We start from the raw sequence: 21,597 nt of genomic DNA, 5'->3' as shown, positions 1-21,597 counted from the left end.
GTATACCTGTAATATGCTTTCTGTTGTAATGTGCAAAAGTTGTTTTATTTTACTGGAGACATATGCTGGGGCATTGTTAGTTTGTTGTTGTTGTTGTTTGTTTGTTTTGTTTTTCAGGACAGGGTTTGTCTGTGTAGCCTTAGCTGTCCTGGACTCAGTCCTGTCCTGGACCAGGTTGGCCTCAAACTCACAGTGATCCACCTGCCTCTGCCTCCTGAGTACTGGGGTTACAGGCGTGTGTGCCACTGTGCCTGGAAGCACTGTCAGTCTTGTACAGGTATCTTCATAATACCTTCTAATAAATGTGTAATTCACAACCTGCCTTTTCAGAACTTAGAGCAGTTGCCCATTGAAATCCCAACTATGTATCTATGGTATAGTGCACATACTTTGATTTTCTAAAGCCTAGAAAATGAAACACATCCATTTGCCAAATGCCATTTCTTTGGATACCTTTTGGGTTCCTTCCTGCAGGTAATGGAGTTTGGCTATACAAAGAACAAGTAGTACATTGCCTTATCATTGCTTGGCTTGTTGCCATGTGATAGAAAAGAGCTTCCTTCAAGCATTTCTTATGTAGTTCTGAGGCTTCTAGCACACTTCCTATCAATAGCTGGCCAATGTCGTGATTAACTTATGCTAGAGGTCCTGATAGATCCATTTGGGGTCTGATATGTGTTATATACAATGGATAATTTCTACTTCTGATTACTTGTTGTATTTGAATAAATAGTGAAGTTAATTCTGAGCCATGTGGAATAAGTTCAGTGGTTTCAGTACATAAAACAACTCTTTCTGCTTATTGAGTCAGTAATTATATTAAGAGATTCAGGAAAATCTAAGAATACCATAAGAAAGGCTGACACACTAAACGTGTGGGCATGAGAGTGTCTGCTCACACACTAAACGTGTGGGCATGAGAGTGTTTGCTCACACACATTCTGATTTTTGGGCTAAATCTTAAGAGCCCTGAACAGATTTATGTCCTTTTCCTGACTTATAACCTGGTTTTCCTGATTAATTTGCACCAGTATAGAGTGTAGGGGCTCCAGAAATCCAACTAGTTTTTTTTTATAAACTGAAGTCTTAAATGATCATTAGCTGCCTGGCCGGTTGCTGTGGCCTGGTTGCTGTGGCCTAAATGTGTGGGGATGAGAATGTTTTCTCACACACTAAACATGTAGGCATGAGAGTGTCTGCTCATACACTAAACATGTATGCATGAGAGTGTTTGCTCACACACTAACTGTGTGGGCATGAGAGTGTCTGCTCACACACATTCTTTTCCTTGCCTCCCAGACAGGTCTGAGGGTGACACAACATGGGGTTCCTAAAATCTGCTTCCTTCCCCATCTGCTCTGTTGCTTCCTGGACTAGACGCTCATCATCTCCATGTGCCCGGTGACATAGAGCTCATCACACGAAGAGGGTCCTTTTCTTGTCATTTTGTAAAATTGATGTTCTTGTTGGATTTGTGTGCAAAAAAACCTCTTCTTTTCTCTGCTGCCTATGCATGTCTTATGCATTTGAAAAGGAGGCCCCAAGTCACCCCAAAGCTACTTCTTGAGAAGATGAGAGTGGGAACACTGGCCCAAGAATTGAAGGACACAATATTTAACTACACAATGGTGTGGCTACTCAGGGTTTCCTTTTTATTCCGGGCATTATTTCTTGAATAGATACAGTTTCCACATAACATTTGCTTGTTTTTTTATACCACATTGGATTGAACCCAGGGACTTGCACAAGGTAGTCAAGGACCTACTAGCCCTTGAATAAGCACCATTTTGGTAGTAATATTAATTTTTTAAAATGTAAACTAAAGGAATTATACGTTCAGGTGAAGTAGTCTGAACTGACATTCTTACAATGTATTTGAATTCTTTCCCCCAAACCATCATATAGTGGGTTATATTTTAGGAGGCATCCCCTAACTCTTACTACCCAACTGCTTGTGGAAGAAAGTCTGGAGTTGCTGCCACGCATCCAACTGGGCCATGGCATGAGGCTTAGGCTCCCCTCCAAAGGTGATATTAGCACCCACCAGGAGGTGCAGGCCGGCCTTGCACAGTGGGAAGTAAGGGGGCTCAATATAGTGGCCTGCTTCCGGGTAGCAGATGACCTGGGGCTTCTCCTTCCCATGGGCCTGTAAGCGTTTGGAGATCTCACTGGCATAGAACTCGCTCTTCCAGTTGTGGTCATCCTGACCCACGAGGAACAGGAAGGTGGCGTCAGACCTCTCCACGGGGATGAAGCTCTTCTCTTCTACCAAAGGGCTTTGCAGAGCATCTACAACATCCAAGAGGCCGTCTTTGCTCATTTTGACCCTGTCTCTCAGGATAGTCACAGGGAGTATAGTCTCGTCCTTGTAGTATATGGTGTTCCCTACAGCAGCCACAGAGCCATTGATGACCACAGCAGCTGTGATGCCCTCCAGGAAGGAGGCCATAGCAAGGCCAAGTTCGCCCCCTTTGGAAATCCCAAGCAGCCCAATTCCTGGTCCTTTTACCTGAGAAAGGGACAAATGAAAAATGGAGGCTTAATTCAGGAAAAGTATTGAACAGTGAGTAGGTCCAATCAAAAAGCCAAATAGACTGGGGCCTACATCTGGACTCTGTTTGAAACCAGCATGCTTCCTTTGCCATACTGAGACAACGGACCCAAGGAACTAAGGAAAACAAGCATTCCTGCTGGCTGATCTTGCGCTTGACATGAGCGCTGATGCGGGGCCGTCTGTCCTGCCACACAGCACTGGTGTTTTGCTTTCCACTTCTCCAGAGGACCACCTCACATCCTCTCCTCCCCCCTCAGCCTCTCTGGTCCCCACATGCCGCTCCACTGTCAGCTTCTCACACTGCCCTGAGGAAGCAGAAGCTGCAGCAGGAATGCCTCATTTTCTCAACCCACAACGCACCTGTTCCCACGGCAGCACGAGCTCTCAGATGCCCCACGTGATCTCAGCAGTCACCCTCTGCTTGTGTTTGGGGTGCTGTCCACTAACCTTCTCCAGGGCTGGCCTCCCACACTTACTTCCAGCCTCCTCCCCTTTCAGCTTCTCTCTGCTGGGTGTGCTCAGGTCATCCCTGCTCTGGCCTCTTCTACTTCCTCCCAGCCCTGCGCCCGCAGCCATGCTAGTCATGACTTTGTTCTCCTCCCTGCTTCCCCGCAGAAGGTGGAAAGATGCTGTACTGGCTGGTTTTGTGTTAACTTGAGAGGAAAGAGCCTCAGCTGAGGAGATGCCTCTGTGAGATCCAGATGTAAGGCATTTTTAAAATTAGTGACCAATGGGGAGGGCCCAGCCCATTGTGGGTGGGGCCATCCCTGGGCTGGTGGTCCTGGGTTCTGTAAGAAAGCAGGCTGAGCAAGCCTCGGTAAGCAGCCCCTTCCATGGCCTCTGCATCATCTCCTGCCTCCGGGTTCCTGCCCTGCTTGAGTTCCTGTCCTGGCTCCCTTCAGTAATGGGCTACGATGTGGACATGCAAGCTGAATAAACCCTTTCCTCCCCAAACTTGCTTTTTGATCATCCTGTTTGTTCAAAGCAATAGAAACTATAAGACAGGTGTTTGCTGTACTGTCCTTTTGTCCATCCCCTCCTTGGTGCCCTCTGCGTGGTTTGGCTTGGCACCATCCACAAGGACTGCACCTGCCCTGGAACCCAGTGTCCTCTGGGCTATAAGCAAAAGGCCTTTGGCTGACCTCTCACAGAAATCAACCACTTCCTCTCTCTCTTCCTCCCCCTTCCTACACTTCCTCCCCCTCCCTGTTCCTACACTTCCTCCCCCTTCCTACACTTCCTTCCTTCCCCCTTCCTACACTTCCTCCCCCTCCCCCTTCCTACACTTCCTCCCCCTCCCCCTTCCTACACTTCCTCCCCTCCTCCTTCCTATACTTCCTCCCCTCCCCCTTCCTACACTTCCTCTCCCTCCCCCTTCCTACACTTCCTCTCCCTCCCCCTTCCTACACTTCCTCCCCCTCCCCCTTTCTACACTTTCTCCTGCTCCCCCTTCCTACACTTCCTCCCCCTCCTCCTTCCTACACTTCCTCCCCCTCCCCTCCCTACACTTCCTCTCCCTCCCCCTTTCTACATTTCCTCTCCCTCCCCCTTCCTACACTTCCTCTCCCTCCCCCTTCCTACACTTCCTCTCCCTCCCCCTTCCTACACTTCCTCCCCCTCCCCCTTTCTACGCTTCCTCCCCCTCCACCTTCCTATACTTCCTCCCCCACCCCCTTCCTACACTTCCTCCCCCTCCCCCTTCCTACACTTCCTCTCCCTCCCCCTTCCTACACTTCCTCTCCCTCCCCCTTCCTACACTTCCTCCCCCCCTCCCCCTCCCCCTTTCATCTGGCAACAGTATCACTGATCACTGTTAAATGTTACTCCTCATTAAGGCACTAACAATTACATGATCAAATGATGTTTCAATTACCCAACTACATGTTTTTATTGTCAACTTGACACAATGTAGACTTACCTGGTAAGGGAATTTCAGTGATGGCTGGGTTGCCCTATAGACATGCTTTTGAGGGAATTTCTTAATTTCATTAATTAAGGTGGAAATGCCCACCATGAATGTAGGTGGCACTATTTCTTGGGCCTGGCCCTGGGCTATGTAAAACTGAAAGAAGGAGTTGAGAATTAGAAATGCGTGGACCTGGCTCTCTGATCTAATTAGGAATGCGATGACTGTGATTCACACTCTGCCTCTGTGGCTTCTTGCTCTGACAGACCATACGCCGGAACCGTGAGTTAAGCGTTTTCTCCACGGGTTACTTTTGTTGGGGTATTTTTATTTTCAGTCACAGCAGCAAAGATGAAACTACGATATCTACTTATCAAAGGAGAAAATAGAAGTGCCAGAGTAGGAGTGGGAAATTGGCAAAATCTATTCTCAAATTTCTCTCTAGCTGCATCCTACACTGGCTCCACTTCTCTTAAGAGCGCCGATGCTTCTGGCCACATTAAGTTCCGATTATAAAATTATAAAACAAGCAAGGGCTGTTTCCACCCCAGCCTGTGCTATGCTTAATCTAGAAAGCCCAGCACACCCTGGTCTCCTGCTCCCACAGGGGCACAGGGGCATTGGCAGTGGCTGGCATGGCCCTACCTCCCCCCCTTTGTATCAAAACGGAGTATCCCACATGGACTTGGGCTCTTTGTGAAACGGAGAGGCTGTCATCAATTCACTCATTCTGTGAAATGAAGCGCACACGTGAGGAGGTCTGATAGGGAGCTGATAAAACTTTGGGGTGATCTCACCTCAGGGTGGCTACGCAGGTAGTTCACGGCTTCCTCAAAGTACTCCATGTGCATGGCTTCCATGCTCTTGGGGAGGCCGTCGTAGTTATAATAAGCCAGAGCCATCACGGCAAAGCCCTTCCCAGCCAGCAGACTCGCCCGGTACTCCAGCAGGCCACCTCCAACTCCAAAAAGGTCTATGATCCCAGGATAGGGCCCAGGTTCTGGAGAGAAAGCAAAACTAAATGTTACTGAAAATCTGTTTGCAGTAGCATCAAAGGCATTTCTTGCTTATGTGAGGATGACAAGGTTTTCAACACAGTGAGAAATACCGGAGGACAGCCTGTCTTCAAGCACCTAGAGAGTAGCCTGGGTTAAGTCCATATCCCCTTTCATACCCAAAGCCTCAAAGCTCCACAGGTGTTTACAAAGACATCAAGGGGACATTTAGAAGACAGGGAAAAAAATCTGTGCCTAGCATGCATGACCCAGAACACATATATGCAACAACCACCTTTGCGATAACAATACAAATGCTGTCCTTTTCCGTCCTCCAAACTGGACAATGCCGACTGCCACTGACAGTGTGCTGCAGCCAGAACCATCACATGATGCTGGTGTGATACAAAACAAACGCAGTCTGCAGAAACCAGTGAACAGTTGCTCACAAAGTCACACCTACACATAACCATATAAGTTTGAGCGGAGTATGAATGAAATGATTGAAAAATGAAAGAAAAAAAAAACTGTTCACACTAGTGCTTGCATTCGGGTGTTTGTAGCAATTTTATTCATAATCTCCAAACCGCAAGCAAACGCAATTACCCTTCAGCTGGTGAATGGATGCAAACTGTGCGACATCCATAGAATGGTGTATTATGAAGAAACAAAAGGCCTGATGGGTAAAAGACCCCATGAATCTCAAATGCATTCTGCTAAGTGAGTGGACATAGACTCAAAGGCTGCATGTTTATTCTGCGGGTTTTTGTGTCCTAAATATTTTCGCTGTTTTATTTGAGGGCTTTGTCTTTCACATGTCCAATTTAAACAATAACTCAGTGGTATAGCTAATCGGGTATAGAGTCAATAAGACACACTTCTGCACGTTTCCAGAAAGGATTAACTGAGGAGAAAAGATCCTCTCCCCATGGTGGGCAGTGCCTTCTGCTGGCAGTCCAGACGCCAGGCAGTCTGAACAGAAGGCGGTCCTGGTTTGTGTGTCTGCTCTCTGCGTGCTGGTAAGCGGATCTAACCTGCTGCTGTCACCTTGGCTGACACCAGAAACCCAGATTCTCTGGTCTTCCAACATGGCCGCCTAGGAATCCCGGAGGCTGTCATCATTCAGTGGGATGGCTGAGAAGCAACTGCTATGTTCTCAGCCATTATTGGACTACATAGGCCCCAGTGAATCGGAACAGCTTCCTTCACAATATGTATTCTGTCAACTCTATTCCTCTAGAGAACCCCAACTTAGACTCTCAGCAGATACCCCATAGGCAACAGAAAGCCCCACTTTTGCCTGTCTGTTCTTCTGCATTACTGTGGATTTCAGGTATTGATGTCCTTGGTATCATCACAGCTTATATGTTTGCCTTACTTAGTTTGTTCTTGGCTAGCAAGGCACTTGACGTCAAACCTGATGACCTGAGTTCAATCCCCAGAATTTACATGGTAGAAGGAGAGAGAACTCAAACAAACTGTCCTCTGACCTCCACATGTGTACTCCACACATAATCTAAATAAATAAATGCATAAATATTTGTATATTAATGAAATTGATGCATATGTGGGAGTGGTCCCACCTATGCCTTGGGCATGGGCAGGTGATAAGCACTGTTTAATTCTATCAAAAATCAATGTTAGTATTAATAAGTTCCTTATGTTTATATTGAGGAATATAAACTTGGTGTTCTTCTCCTGGTGTCCATTTTCCTATAAACGATCAAAGATGGGGATAAGGCAATCTGATTCCCTAATCAACAGCCATTGAACTCTTCTTTGCAGTCTTAGCCACCATGAACAAAGAAATAATGGTCTATCAGGTGGCCTACCCCTGTGCCAGAGCCAGTCACCCTGAACACTCCGAGATGACTAACAAAAACCTTGGCTGGGGGGTCTGGAGAGATGGCTCAGAGATTAAGAGCACTGACTGTTCTTTCAAAGGTCCTAAGTTCAATTCCCAGCAACCACATGGTGACTCACAACCATCTGTAATGTGATCTGATGCCCTCTTCTGGCCTGCAGGTGTACATGCAGGCAGATCACTGTATAATAAATAAATAAATAAATAAATAAATAAATAAATCTTTAAAAACAAAACAACAACAACAAAAATGTGGCTGGGTGTTATGGCTCCCAAAGTTGAAACAACTCATACCAGACTTTTTCTTTTTCTTTTTGGTTTTTTTGAGACAGGGTCTCTCTGTGTTAGCCTTGGCTGTCCTGGACTCGCTTTGTAGACCAGGCTGGCCTCGAACTCACAGTGATCTACCTACCTCTGCCTCCCAAGTGCTGGGATTAAAGGCCTGTGCCACCACGCCCAGCCAGACTTTTTCTTATAACCATTTCCATCCTGAGTGTGGGGGTGTGGGGGTCTCGGGAGGGGAGTGCATTTCCCCGGCTCATCTAGTAGTTGTACCTGGAGGCAAATCTATGTTTGGTTTAAACCACAAATCTCAGTGTTTGTGATTGGTGCTAAGAGGCTAGGCTGTAACTGATCAAATGACCCATCTCTAACAACGTAAACAAGGCCCCGGAGACGCTCTTTTTAATGCTACACACGCGCGTGCGCGCACGCGCACACACACACACACACACACACACACCAGCACAGCATCTTGGGTGGTCTTTTCTTTCCTACTTTCAATGCAGGCTGAGCTGGTAACATAAAGACAGCAGGGAGCAGCGAGGCAGAGCCAATAGAACAGCAGCAGCCGTGACAGCAGGACTTAGCAGACCTAGCCGTGACACCACTAAGGCAGGCCGCTGCTCTCACCACTCAGCAGTCCTGTGTGGTGCTGTATGCCCAGTGCCTGGCACTGGTTCCTGAATGGTTACCCCAACTTCCAAGCAGCTGGCAAATGTGTTAGCCGGAAACTCTTCCTCCTGAGCATAGTCCTGGCAAGGGGCAGGCTTCCTGAGTTGTCATGGCAGCAGTCACTGTGCTGTGAAAGAGTTCAGGCAGCTGGCTGAAGAAGCAACCAAACAATTTTAAGGGTAGCCAGGGGAGAGAAGATGAAAAGTAGAAAGAGAGGATGGTGGGTGAGCAGAGACCAAAGAGGAATAAAAGCTTGAAGGGACTGCTGGTCCTCAGACGACTCCAGACAGCTGTCAGTTCTAAAGATGGTCACATTCTTGGACCTAAGGCTGTAACACTGGTCTTGGCCAGAAGCTAAGGGACCTGATACCCAAGGCCTGCAGGACTGTGACACTAGGAGATGCCACCAGATGCTGCTCCTGCCTCCGATTGCTGCGGCTCCCTGCTACTGAACACTACAGGTCACAGAGTTTGCCTATTTATGATTTCAACTGGGGTCAAGCACAAGATGCTGACAGCTGTGGGTCAACTACTTTGACTTTTAGAAATGTGCCTCAATTTATTCATCAACTCCAGTACTGGGGGGCATTTGGACTACTTGCAAGCAATAAGCTTTCTGTGACACGTGCCACAAAAGGGTAGAAATACATTTTCATCTCCCTACTTAAAAAAAAAAAAACAGAATTGCTTCCCAGACTAACTGCACGGACACTTTCACTTTCCCCAGCTGTGTACTTCCTTCAGTTGACAGTTATTGGAATGACAGGCTTTGAAAGTGTCGTCGCTCTTGAAGCTGCGCAGTATATTCTGTAGTTTCATGTAAGACTATGCAACTATCTCAGATTGCCAGTCAACAGAAAAAAGACCTCTCTCCTACTTTAACTGCTAGTTGCCATACATATTAATGAAATGAGGCTGGCCTCAATCAAACTCAGAGATCCACTTGCCCCTCAAGTGCTGGGATCAAAGGCGTGCACAACCATACTCAGTTTGTTATTACTAGCTTTCATTTTATTATTACAAGTGTCTTGTCCCTTTCCTTAAAACTTAAGGAAGTAATTTAGCAGTAAAATTAGTCTTGTAACTTCGCAATGGAATTGAAGGACCAGCTTCAGCGAAATAGCATCATCATAACAGGCCTCTTCCAGTCCAGTTCTGTCTCCTTTCCGAGTCCAGCCACTACTTCATTAAAATCACAGGGGCACTTTGATCAAAGGGAAGGTGGAGGGCAGCTCACCTGGAGGCAGGAAGAGCGTGGCGCGCACCCGGCCCTCGCGCACGGGCACGCGCCTCACCCCAGGGGCCATGAAGTGACGCTCGTGCACCGCCTTCGCCAGCTGCCGCCCGCCCTCGGGCTCGTGTCCCTCCAGCACCTCCAGCTCCACCACGAAGGGCGTCTGCACGTCGCGCTTGACCAGACGCCAGAAAGGCCTGTCGGGCTCCATGGCCCAGAGCAGCCCCATGGGCTCGAGCCCCGCGAAGCTGCCGCCCAGCGCGGGCGCGCGCGCCAGGTCCAGCTCTCCGTGGGCATCGGCGCGGTAGCGCGCGTGGGCGCTGAAGAGCGCGCCCTTCTCGTCGCGCAGGACCGCGCGCAGCGTGACGGGCTGCTCGGGGGCCAGGCCGCGCACGGAGATGCTCAGCGGCTCGTCCCAGCAGCTGCGGTCCGCGGGCTCTAGGCTCAGCATGGCCTCCATCTCTGGCTGGAAGAGAAGGGGCCGGTGGACTGGGCCTGCTAGGGTAGTAGTCGCAGGCGGGACGACTCGCTGCACTCCCATTGGTTGGCCTCCGACACATCCTACTTGCTGAGAGACTTCTTTGTGCAAATCTTGGTTTCCCAGTTGAAAGGAAGAATGTTTGCTAAGAACAAAGACTGCCCCTACCCCCAACCCTGAAACCTACAAAGTTGTCTAAGTCGAAGTATATAGTGACAGCCAAAGCTGAAAAGATTAGAAGTTACAGTTCCACCCTGAGATTCAGGTGGCTCCCAAGAAATATGCATGGATCGGTATCCTCTTAATACCCCCATTCTTTGATCAAGAATTTCCCTCGAGTTCTTAGGCTTTCTCTCCCTTTCCAGTGTTTATAGAGTCTGGAGAACTGGTTGCAGTTTGACTGTGCTTCTTAGACATTAAGGACCTTCACAAAGGCACACGATTTTCTGCATGCATCTCTCTTATCTGAAAGGCTTTATGGGACTATTAAATAAGAAAGTAATGCACTGGTGATAGCCTGTTCTTCACTTGGGGAGGGAGTGTCAGGTCCTCTCTCATCCGGGCCCCCTCCCCTGCTCACATACCAAACTGCTGTCCGTGTCAGTTCAGGTTTCTACTACTAAGGTTTTTTTCAGTCTGAGTTCTGGCTAGAAGAAAGAGCTCCATGCAAACTGGGAGACAGGAGGAAGTTTCGCAAAAGGACTAGTTTTTGTTTGTTTGTTTTTTGTTGTTGTTGTTGTTTGTTTGTTTGCTTTTTAACAGAGGCATGGGAAGATCTGGAGCAAAAAGATACAACAGTGTTTGGGACAGAACTGTGGCCTCCGACCTAAAGGACTGCTTGACAGGAACCTTCTGAACCAGAAACAAGTGACTTTGGATGGCAGATAGGTGTGGGTGCAATGAATGCTTTGATTTCATTCTCCTTTTGTTGATGGTATCTTGCCAGTGCCTCTGCTGGGCTAAACCTAGCTTTGTAGCTCAGCTAGGCTTACCTGAGTAGAGAGCAGAGGGCAGAAGCAAGCATGTGACGGCAGCGGCGGCAGCGGTGGCGGCGGCGGCAGCGGTGGCGGCGGCGGCAGCGGTGGCGGCGGCGGCGGCGGCAGCAAGTCTCCGACAAGCGGAAGCTGGGTAAATATTTGCAAACTGAAAAAAGAAGTTATCCCATTGGACCCCGGGTTCAGGGTTTAGGGACCTCTCTCCCCATATCCTGTTGCTGGATATTTGGGACACCTGTTTCTAAGTGACAGTGTCCTCTCATTCTGGGACTGGTCAGCTTGCAAAACAAAGCAAAACAAAACTTACCTGGCTATCCCCAGCCCCCAAGTCCCAACCCAGATACTGAAATGTGCAAGCAGAATAAAGCAAAGCAGATTCTCTCCCTTTCCCATGATGCCTCAGATGGTGTGAAGAGACATACAGATTCTCTTTAGAGCATGAGAGAAAAAGAGCCCACATGCCCACAGTCCCAGTGGCCTGAGACTGGCTATTGAAAGCAACCTCACTGGGTGGTTCTGCTCCTAAAAGCTGGAAGATGTAGTTGCTTCAGAGGCTCAGTGTCAAGAGTACCTCATCTGTAAGGAAGTGAGCTGCCACCCGGGTTCTCTGTGCCTATGAGGGGGTCAGGAGAACTGTAAGATTTCCAGTGTTGTTCACTGACTGGTAACAGCTGTGCTTAACACCCACATATATATGACACACTGTGTCCAGGATTAAACTGAAGCACTGTTTTCTGTTCATGGAAAGATAAAGTCCTTTGCCTGATCTAGCGCTTTCTCTGTTCCCTCAGATTAAGGATGCTACCTGACATATTTGCCTCTGAACTCCCCTGAATTTGTCCATGATTAATAACATTGGCTTTCAGTTTTGAGTTCAATATCTCTCTCTCTCTCTCTCTCTCTCTCTCTCTTTCTCTCTCTGTCTTTCTCATTTAACTAGGGCTGCCAGGTAGGCAGGCAAGCACAACCTTAGACTCCAAATCCTCCAGCCTCCACCTCCCATGTACTGAGATTACAGGGGTGTACCACCAGATCTGGCAGAGAGTTGAAATTTCTTGAGGCTAAACTTTAAATCACTGACTGCCAAGTGAGGCAAACTGCTGTTGTAGAAACCATATGCAGACCAGAAAGAGTGTGCTAGCAACAACTCAAGAGGTTAGATTGAAATTATAGAAATCTGAGCAGGGTGTGGTGGCGCAGGCCTTTAATCCCAGCACTCGGGAGGCAGAGGCAGGTGGATCGCTGTGAGTTCGAGGCCAGCCTGGTCTACAAAGTGAGTCCAGGATGGCCAAGGCTACACAGAGAAACCCTGTCTCGAAAAAAAAAAAAAAAGATAGAAATCTATTTTTTAGACAAGCATCTGCATTAGACCCCGTTCCAATGACTTGTGTCTGCTTGTATGCCAGAACCATGCTGTTTTGTTACTGTGACTCCATAGTATGTCTATTTTTATATGTATTTACTTATTTTTTTTTCAAGATAGGGTTTCTTTGTGTAGCCTTGGCTGTCCCAGAACTCACTCTATAGTCCAGGCTGACCTTGAGCTCACTGGGATTAAAGGTGTGTGCCACCACCACCCATCTTTTTTTTTTTTTTTTTTTTTTAGACAAGGTTTCTCTGTGTAACAGCTCTGGGTGTCCTAGAATCACTTTGTAGACCATGCTGGCCTAGAACTCACAGAGTTCTACCTTCCTTTGCCTCCCAAGTGCTGGGATTAAAGGTGTGTGTTACTGCACCCTGCTTAAGTTTATATATATGTATATATACAATTTATTTCTTTTTATTTTATGTGCATTGGTGTTCTCCCTGTATGTAAGTCTGTGTGGGGGTATCAGACCCCCTAGAAGTTGAATTACAGACAGTTGTGTGCTGTCCTTTGGTGCTTGGAATTGAATCAGTTCTTTTGGGAGACCAGCCAGTGTTCTTAACTGCCAAACCATCTCTCCAACCCTGTATGCCTATTTTTTCAAAATGTATTTTGTACGTATGGATGATTGTTTGTTCATTTGCTTCCTTTGGCTGGTTTTTCATGTTTGTGGGTGTTTTACCTGCATGTATGTCTGTGTACCACCTGCATGCATGGTACCCAAGGAGGCTAGAAAATGGCCTCAGATCCCCCACAACTGGAGTTACAGATGGTTATGAGCTGTCTTGTGGGAATCGAACCCAGGTCCTCTGGAAGAGTACCTGGTGCTCTTGATCTCAGAGCTATCTCTTTAGCCCCTCCATTGTATGCCTTATAGCCCTGTGTTGTTGTTCAGGATTGCTTCAGTGATTTGGAAACTTTTTTGCTTCTGTATTAACTTTTACTGTCGTTTTGGTGCAGATGGCACCCTTTCTGGACTAGCCTGTTTTTATAACAATAGTAATTGTTATTCTCCCAACCCACGAACATACAGGTTTTTCTCTCTTCCTGAGCCTTCACTTCAGTATGTTTTGTTATAGTTATTGTAGAAGTCTTTTCTCTTCTAGCTTGGCTTTATGCTTGGATTAGTTTCACACTCTTATGAGTGGAATTGTCTCCCAGGACGCTTAGTATTGGTGTATGGAGGGCAGGCAGCTGTAATCACAATGCCAAGGAGAGGAGGCAGGAAGATTAAGCGTTTGGGGCCAGCCTGAACTACCTGGTTGAGACTTTATCTCAAAAAAGAAACAGTACTGATTTCCGCTTTGTTTTCATGTTTTGCTGTTCTGCTGAGTTGGTCTATCAGTCTGGGAGTCTGGCAGTGGGGTGGAGTCCTTAGGATTGTTCTAAGCACAGAATCACATCATCTGCACCAAAGCACGAAGCGGCTCCTGCGTTAATGTTTCAGTAAAAAAAGGATTGACGAAACAAAAAGCTGGTTTATGAAAAGATAAACAAAAGTGGCAAGTGTAGAGCTTAAGCAGACCTGGGGGGGGGGGGAACAAAGGAAGGAGAACCCACCCTGATATACAAAGCTAGAGGTGAAAACAATGCGTTATAACCAGCACCACAGAAATCAAAGGGGTTGTTAGGAAATGTAGGAAATGCTTTTTAAAACTACATTAGAGTAAGTTAGAAAATATGGGTGAATTTCTGGACCCATATGACTTATCAAAATTCAACCAAGAGGCTATAACACCTAACAGTCAGATAGCAAGTGGAGAGAGCGAGTCCGCATTCCACCAAGGGAAGGCAGGCAGGCTGGCCTCCATGATAAATGGTACCAAAATTTAAGGAAGGAGGACTGTTATAAGCATCACACAAAGCAGCATTTCGCTGCTGTCAAAACCCCAAAAAGACAAAAATAAGAGACAGACAGAAGCCGCCGTGGTGGTGCATGCCTTTAACCCCGGCACCTGGGAGGCAGAAGCAGACGGATCTCTGAGTTTGAGGCCAGCCTGCTTTGCAAAGCAAGTCCAGGACAGCCAGGGCTGTTACACAGATAAAACCTGTCTCAAAAAACAAACAAACAAAAACAAACAAACAAACAAAAAGACAGACAGACAAACAAGATGAAAGAAAGAAAGGAAGGAAGGAAGGAAGAAAACTGCCAACCAAGGCACCGAGCCTTTGACCTTTCTCTAGCTGTGACCCGCTTATACACTCAGAAGGGCTTTTTCCCTTTCAATAAACTATGTTAGCAGCAATAAGAGAAGGAGGTGGAGGAGAGAAGAGAGGAAGGAAAAAAGCAAGTCACCAATCAATATCCACGATAAACACAGATACAAAAATCCTTGACAAAATATTTGCAAAAAGAAACATTCAGTAGCACGTTTGAAAGACCATTTGTCAGCCCAGCCATGGTGGTGCACGCAGAGGCAGGGGGATCTCTGAGTTTGAGGCCAGCCTGGTCTATAGAGTGACTTCCATGACAGCCAGGGCTACACAGAGAAATCCTGCTGGAGGTATACTTAAAAAAAAAAACTCTAGTCCTGTCTCAAAAACAAAACAAAACAAATAATTATTAGATTTATTTATTTTATGTGTGAGTGCCCTGGCCCACCAGGGTTTGACTAAAGCTCGGGAGGAGATTCACCTGTATGATAAAATACAAGACACAAAGAAGGAAAGCAAGTCTAAATGTTGATCAAGCTCTCAAGTTTTATTAGTCAGGCAGCAGTATTTATAAGGCAGAAGGCAGGGAAGCATAGCAACCCAGCTGTATGCTATCCCAAAACACAGGGAATTCTAGGCAGGGTCATAACATTCTGCCACACAGAATATCTTGCTCACTCTTTATCTGTTTTTTATCTAACTGCTAAATCACAACAGGGTTGCTCCATCTTTGTCTATCTTCAATCTAACAGCCGACCCATAACAGGGTCAGCTAGTTTCTGGTGAAAGGCAAGCTCTGGGAAAAACAGAGACTTAAAGGTGCAGACATGGACAAGATGGATGAACATTGTCCACATGGCCTACTGTCCCCAACATGTGAGTGTTTTACCTGCATGTATGAATATGCACCACGTGCGTATTCAGAAGAGGGCATAAGATCCCCTAGAACCAAATGCATGGTTGTAAACCACAATGTAGGTACTGGAAATCAGAGCCAAGTTCCTCTGTGAGAGCCACAAGTGTTCTTAACCATTGAGCCCTCTATCCAGAGCCATTTGTGTTTGGTTGGTTGGTTTTTGCTTTTTGTTGTTTGTTTGTATTTTTATTTGGGTATTTTGTTGAAGTGATAGAAAACTAACAAACATAAATGCTCTATAAAACTGAGCACTGTCTCATTTGGTACATAAGAATTTTGTATTCAACCCCATCAGAGACTTGAGAAGTTAATTACCTCAGTAAACAGGAAGTGAGTTGGGCGTGGTGGCACACCTTTAATCCCAGCACTTGGGAGGCAGAGGCAGGACGATCACTGTGAGTTCGAGGCCAACCTCGTCTACAAAGTGAGTCCAGGACAGCCAAGGCTACACAGAGAGACCGTGTCTTGAAAACTAAAGAAAAACAAAAAACAAACAAACAACAACAACAACAAAAAAAAACCTGGAAGTGCAGGTTAGCAGCTTCCAAAGTGAAAAAAAAAAAAAAAAAATGACAGAGACAGTTTGCTGCCTGAAAGTCCCCCAAAACTCTATAATGTTGGAGCATCGTCTTCAGCCTTCTGGCTCAGCATATCTGACAGACATATTTCAAGACCAAATAGTTTAGTTTCACAATTAAGCTTAGCTGTTTAGAGGTTAAGATGTTATTAGGTCATGATAGATATTTTGAGTTGATAAAGATGAGATGTGATAGATATTGATTTACATTCAGAATTTTAGACTCACCAAGATAGGAAAATGTTTTCTTCAAGGTTGCCAAATACAAATAGCCAAATCACTATGAACGTAACATTAATATAGTTCCTAATTGTTTCATGGTTCTTCTTGATGTATGTAGTTTATTTTTATATATGCGTAATAATGTAAATGTATATGTTAAAAAATACTATTAAAAAAAGAATTTTGTGTCCACAACCCAATCCAAAAAATGGGCTATGGAACTAAACAGAGTTCTCAAAAGAAATAAATACAAATATCTAGTAGATCTGTAAAACAGTGTTCAATGTCTTTAACTCTCAGAGAGAAGAAAAGTAAAACACTTTGAGGTTCCACTTCAGTGCAGTCAGAATAGCTATCATACAGAAACGAGCGCTGACAAGGATTTGGGGAAAGGGAAACCTTTATTCCACTGGTGCAGCCACTTGGAAAATATTTCTGCAGAGTCACTTTTTGAAAATCACTTAGTGGAGGTTTCTCCAAAGCTGAAAATAGAGCTGCAACATGACCCAGCTATTCCACTCCGGGCACATACCTGAGAGACTGTACATCCTACGGCAGAGACGCACAGGCATGTTCATTGCTGCCCTACTCACAATAGCTAGGATGTGGACGCAGCCTAGATGCCCATTGATGGATGAGTATGTGATGAAAATTTGGTTCATTTACACAATGAGATTTTACTCAGCTGTAAGGAAATATGAAAATTTCAGGTAAGTAGACGGACCTAAAAATTATACCCTGAGTGGGGCGACCCAGAGCCAGAAAGACAAATACCACACATTCTCTCTCAGATGTGAACCTTAGATTTGAATATTTAGATTTCTGTGTTCAACCTGGAGCACTTGTAGAAGCCGGAAGCTAGAAAATGGCATTAAAGATAGGAAGAAGGGCCTTTTCCCCTCCCAAGATAGGGTTTCTCTGTGTAGCCCTGGCTGTCCTGGACTCATATTTTAGAGCAGGCTAGCCTCAAGCTCACAAAGATCCAACTACCTCTGTCTCCCTGAGTGCTGGGATGACAGGCATGTGCCACCGTGCCCGGCAAGAAGAAGGAGCCTTAAGGAAGAGAAATAGTAGAATACATGTGACACAAAAGCAGAGGGGACACTGCTTGGGGTAGAAAGTATTGTTATAATGAAAGAAAATCCTAGTCATTCTATTTTACCAATACTCAGGAGCCAGATACTGGGGTAAAAACCTGCTAGCTCAGAGAGGCAGAGAAACCACCCAGCTGAACTTGCTACTCAGCTCACATCGCAGAAGGGAAAAGCCAAAAGCCCCTTCTCTTTCTCCCACACTGTCTTTTTTTTTTTTTTTTTTTTAAGAAGAATATATAATTTGTCCAGGCGGTGGTGGCACATGTCTTTAATCCCAGCACTTGGGAGGCAGAGGCAGGCAGATCGCTATGAGTTCGAGGTCAGCCTGGTCTACAAGGTGAGTCCAGGACAGCCAAGACTACACAGAGAAACCCTGTCTTGGAAAAATATATATATAATTTATTTAATTTTATGTGCATTGGTGTGAGGGTGTCAGATCTCCTGAACTGGAATTGCAGACAGTTGTGAGCTGCTATGTGGGTGCTGGGAATTGAACCTGGGTCCTCTGGGAGAGCAGCCCGTGCTCTTAACCTCTGAGCCATTTCTCCAGCCCCCACACTGTCTTAAATACCCTTCAACTCAACACCCTTCCTTTCTGTTTACTCCCTGTCAGCTGGTTTCTTGTTCCACCTCTTGACCTAGGGTCAACTTTATTTAATCCTGTGTACAGAAAGCTCTTGGATTAAAGGTGTATGCTAGGGCTGAGCCACAACAAACAAGAAATGGGTTTTTACAGTTTACAGTCTCTGGGTTCACAATGTAATGAAATATCCTGCAGCAAGAAAGGTTTAAGTGGGGATGGCAGTTGGGGAGGCTGCAGGACATAAAGAAATCAAGCTAGAACGGACCTAGAATTTTCTTTGATGCTGGCTAGCATTCATAGTGTTGTAAAGTCCTGTATGGGTGAGTTGGTGAGGAAAGTCATCGTCTTATGTAACTGTGAACCTGGTAAACCACATTAGCAGCCTGTCAGGCAAGACCGGGTCACTGATGCAAGAGTGGCGTGATTATTATGAGACTATCTGCTTCCTGATTGGGTTTTAGGCTTGCCTCTACAGGAGGAACACATGCCTGAACTATTACCTCAGTCAAAAGTGCTTGGCTGGGGAGGCCGTGAGCCCTGGGGGAGAAGCTGCCATTGTTGTTTCACTGTACTGACATGATGTCAAACTGCCTTCTGAATAATTTTGTTTAGATCTGTAAATCAGGGCGACTCTCAATCTTGGACGGAGAAACTTCTGTTTGTCGAGGGCAGCAGGTAATTCAAAGATTCATAACTGGTCAAAGTGCTGAGAATAAATGACGGTTGAATGTTCAACCCTAAACTAGGCTCCTATATAAATTCCCTTCAAGGCTCAAGGAACATGAGGGAAGAGGGATCAGACAAAAAGTAAGGTCCGTAGCTGAAAGGAGTGCTATGAAAGCCTTCTGGGTAGGGCATGGGTGTTGCACCCGTGAGCTCAAAGGGACAAGGGACACAAGATCTGCAGAAGACTGGTCCCATCAACATTCCATCATGTATTGGGTGCTCATGAACGCCCACCCCACGCCCCGCCCTCCCCCACCCCATGCCTTGCCCTCCCCCCCCAGCCCCCCCCCCACCCTCCCGCAACTCAGTCAGTGCTACCATCGCTTGACGAAACACCATGACCAAAGCAAGTTGAGGAAGAAAGGGTTTATTTGGCTTACACTGTTCATCAGTCAGAGCAGGAATTCAGACAGGGCAGGAACCTGGAGTCAGAGGCTGATGCAGAGGCCACAGAGGGATGCTGCTTACTGGCTTACTCCTCAGGGCTTGCTCAGCCTGCTTTCTTATAGAACCCAGGACCAACAGCCCAGAGATGGCACCATCCACAATGGACTGGGCCCTTCTCCATCAATTACTACTTTTGGAGGGGACAGATCATGCAGATATTCTGTGTCTTTTTCTTTTTCTTTTTTTAAAAACATATTATGTGTGTGTCCATGTGTGGATTTGTGCATGTGGGTGCAATGCCAGAAGAGGGCATCAGATCTCTTGGAGCTGGAGTTAGAGGCAGCAGTGAGCAACCCCACATGGGTGCTGGAAACTAAACTTGGGTCTGCTACAAAAGCAGTGTGGGGTGAGAATTTACTGCATTGATAGTGCTTGCTTTTTTCCTATTTTTCACTTGTATATCGATTCTTCTAGTGGATGTATTCTTTCACATGCCGCTGTGACGTCCATTATCCGTCGTCTTCTGGATGTAGCATTTCCTTGAGTATCTGAGCATCTTTGGCAATGCTGGCCTAGTGGCTGATAGTCCCTTGATTTACTTATATGAAATAGCCTTAATCTCACTTTCAAGTCTGAATGAGAGCCTTACTGGGTGTAGCAGTATTTGTTGGTAGTTATTCCATACTTGAAAAACAACATTCTATGCCCTTCTAGCCTTATGCTTTCTGCTATAAAATATGTCCGCCTAATGGCTTCAACTGTGATCTGACACTTCTCCAGTAAAGAACTGAATACTTTTCAGTTATCCTGGAAAGAAAACGTTTACTAAGTCAGATAAGAGAACAACTTAGTTGAAGGTTCCAACAACCAACAGCAAACCAGAATTAGAGAGAGGAGAAGGCATATCAGAGCTTGAAGATGGGCCTTGAAAACATGACGGTCAGACAAAAGCAAAGGAAAAATCAGAAGGCAACAAGAGAATAGTCAAGATCTCTGGATAGGGCTAAAAGGTCAAAGGTCAGGCTCCTTGTGGTAGGTAACTTCTGTAATCCTAGATCTTGGGAGGCTGAGTTAGGAAGATGTCTGTAAGTTCAAGGCAACCCTGTGTTATATGGAGCATTTTAGAACAGCTCTGATGTGGCGTGAGAGCCTGTTTCAAAAAATAGATAGCATGAGCTGGGCAGTGGTGGCGCATGCCTTTAATCTCAATGCTTGGGAGGCAGAGGCAGGCGGATCGCTGTGAGTTCGAGGCCAGCCTGGTCTACAAAGCAAGTCCAGGACAGCCAGGGCTACACAGAGAAACTCTGTCTTGAAAAAAAAAAAAAGAGAGAGAGAGAGAGAGTAACAAAATTGAAATGATCAAATCAATGTCTGACTTTGGCTTACCCAAGGAAGAAGAAAAAGCTGTGGTCATAGAAAATCAATCCAATAAACAACAGGAAAAAAATCCTCAAAGCTTGGTAAAGACAGAGGTCCCCAGGTAGAGGTGGCATTTAGAACTCCAAATAAACACAACCCGCAAAGAATTACGCCATGTTATGCTGTTAGCCTCACCTCTCTTTCACAGCCCTTTATCTCTAGTCTTCCTAGAAATGGGCGATCTGACAGCGCGTTGATGTAACCCAGACTGAGGGCCTGCATAGATGTGGGATTAGCAAACATGTTTTTTCTCCCTGCTGTTATAACAGGTTAAGGACGTCTGCCTAGGACCTCAGACATCCCATCACTGTCCTTCCGGACTGCTGAGGTTTGGAACACTGGAAGTAAGCACTATTCTGTTACAGACATTGAGATCCCATCCAGAGAGGTTGGCTTAAATGGAAGGTGTGGCTTTCACACAGCCACTGGCTGCCTGGGTGCAAAGACAGCGGCCTGTTGGTCCTGTTGTTGGCTCACTTCCCAGAGTTGTGAACGGATGTTACCCAGTTGAGAGCTTGCCATGAACTTTACCCTAGTTCCAACTCCCCCAGAACACTGGGAGAGTGACTCTATCAGGTGTTCCTCAGGTGACTTTTTTTATTGATGTAATGTTATGAAATCACATGGACATCAGCTAGGTGCAACTAGTCTGCTCTAAGCGTTCAGAAGCCAGGCAGGGTGTGAACCTCTGGAGGAAATGGAGTGCCGGGTCTCTTCATCTTGGTGAGGAGTAAACTGGACAGCCCGCCTCAAACTGGTTAAAGGCCTGATTCCTCTACGGCAGCTGTTCTCACGTCTCCTAGCACAGAGTCCTGGAGGCCTCCATGGGCATGAGATAAAAAGCAGCTTCCCGAGTCCTATTGCAGCTGCACCTCAGATAAGACTCTCTCTCCCGACTCAGTCTCATCAGTTTGTCCTTCTGCCTTCATCCTAATGGCTCCTGCAGTCTAGAGTTCCCAGAGTCGGGCATTGTGAGGCACTGGGTCTCCCACAGGGGCCCTGGGCCACTTCCCAAGACCCGCCCCCTCAGTGGCTCTGGTAGCCTCCACCTGCCACATCCTCTCCTCCCTGTCACTGTGAGGTGACTTAGGGAGAGGGATAAGCAATGTGTCCTTCTGCTTCCTGTGTGAGTAGAGAGATCTGAATGGGGCTCTCACAGCCTGTCCCGCTTTC

General features: G+C 46.4%; 2 protein-coding genes across 2 annotated transcripts in view; both read right to left on the bottom strand.

Annotated features, from left to right (window-relative positions):
- The window catches only part of LOC127191684 (acyl-coenzyme A thioesterase 1), a 103,550-nt gene that overhangs the window by 71,424 nt on the left and 10,529 nt on the right, over positions 1 to 21,597 (bottom strand). The window lies entirely within an intron of this gene.
- LOC127191701 (acyl-coenzyme A thioesterase 1) lies at positions 1,903 to 10,063 on the bottom strand. The gene is made up of 3 exons (XM_051148963.1): positions 9,511 to 10,063; positions 5,258 to 5,460; positions 1,903 to 2,509 (listed from the first exon to the last, which is right to left on the bottom strand). The coding sequence occupies exons 1-3, from the start codon at positions 10,046 to 10,048 to the stop codon at positions 1,931 to 1,933; spliced, it is 1,320 nt and encodes a 439-aa protein (XP_051004920.1). The 5' UTR covers positions 10,049 to 10,063; the 3' UTR covers positions 1,903 to 1,930.

The sequence above is a fragment of the Acomys russatus genome, chromosome 1 (genome assembly GCF_903995435.1).
Source record: "Acomys russatus chromosome 1, mAcoRus1.1, whole genome shotgun sequence".
Lineage (NCBI taxonomy): Eukaryota > Metazoa > Chordata > Mammalia > Rodentia > Muridae > Acomys > Acomys russatus.
This window is presented reverse-complemented; position numbering and strand designations above follow the sequence as displayed.

What these genes read in the sequence shown, in the direction of transcription:
- LOC127191701 (XM_051148963.1), bottom strand. Translation starts at nt 10,048, where the DNA reads ATGGGAGTGCAGCGAGTCGTCCCGCCTGCGACTACTACCCTAGCAGGC. An exon ending in CACGCTCTTCCTGCCTCCAG is followed by an intron (nt 5,461 to 9,510) that starts GTGAGCTGCCCT and finishes CTTTCTCTCCAG; the next exon opens with AACCTGGGCCCTATCCTGGG. An exon ending in ACCTGCGTAGCCACCCTGAG is followed by an intron (nt 2,510 to 5,257) that starts GTGAGATCACCC and finishes TCCCTTTCTCAG; the next exon opens with GTAAAAGGACCAGGAATTGG.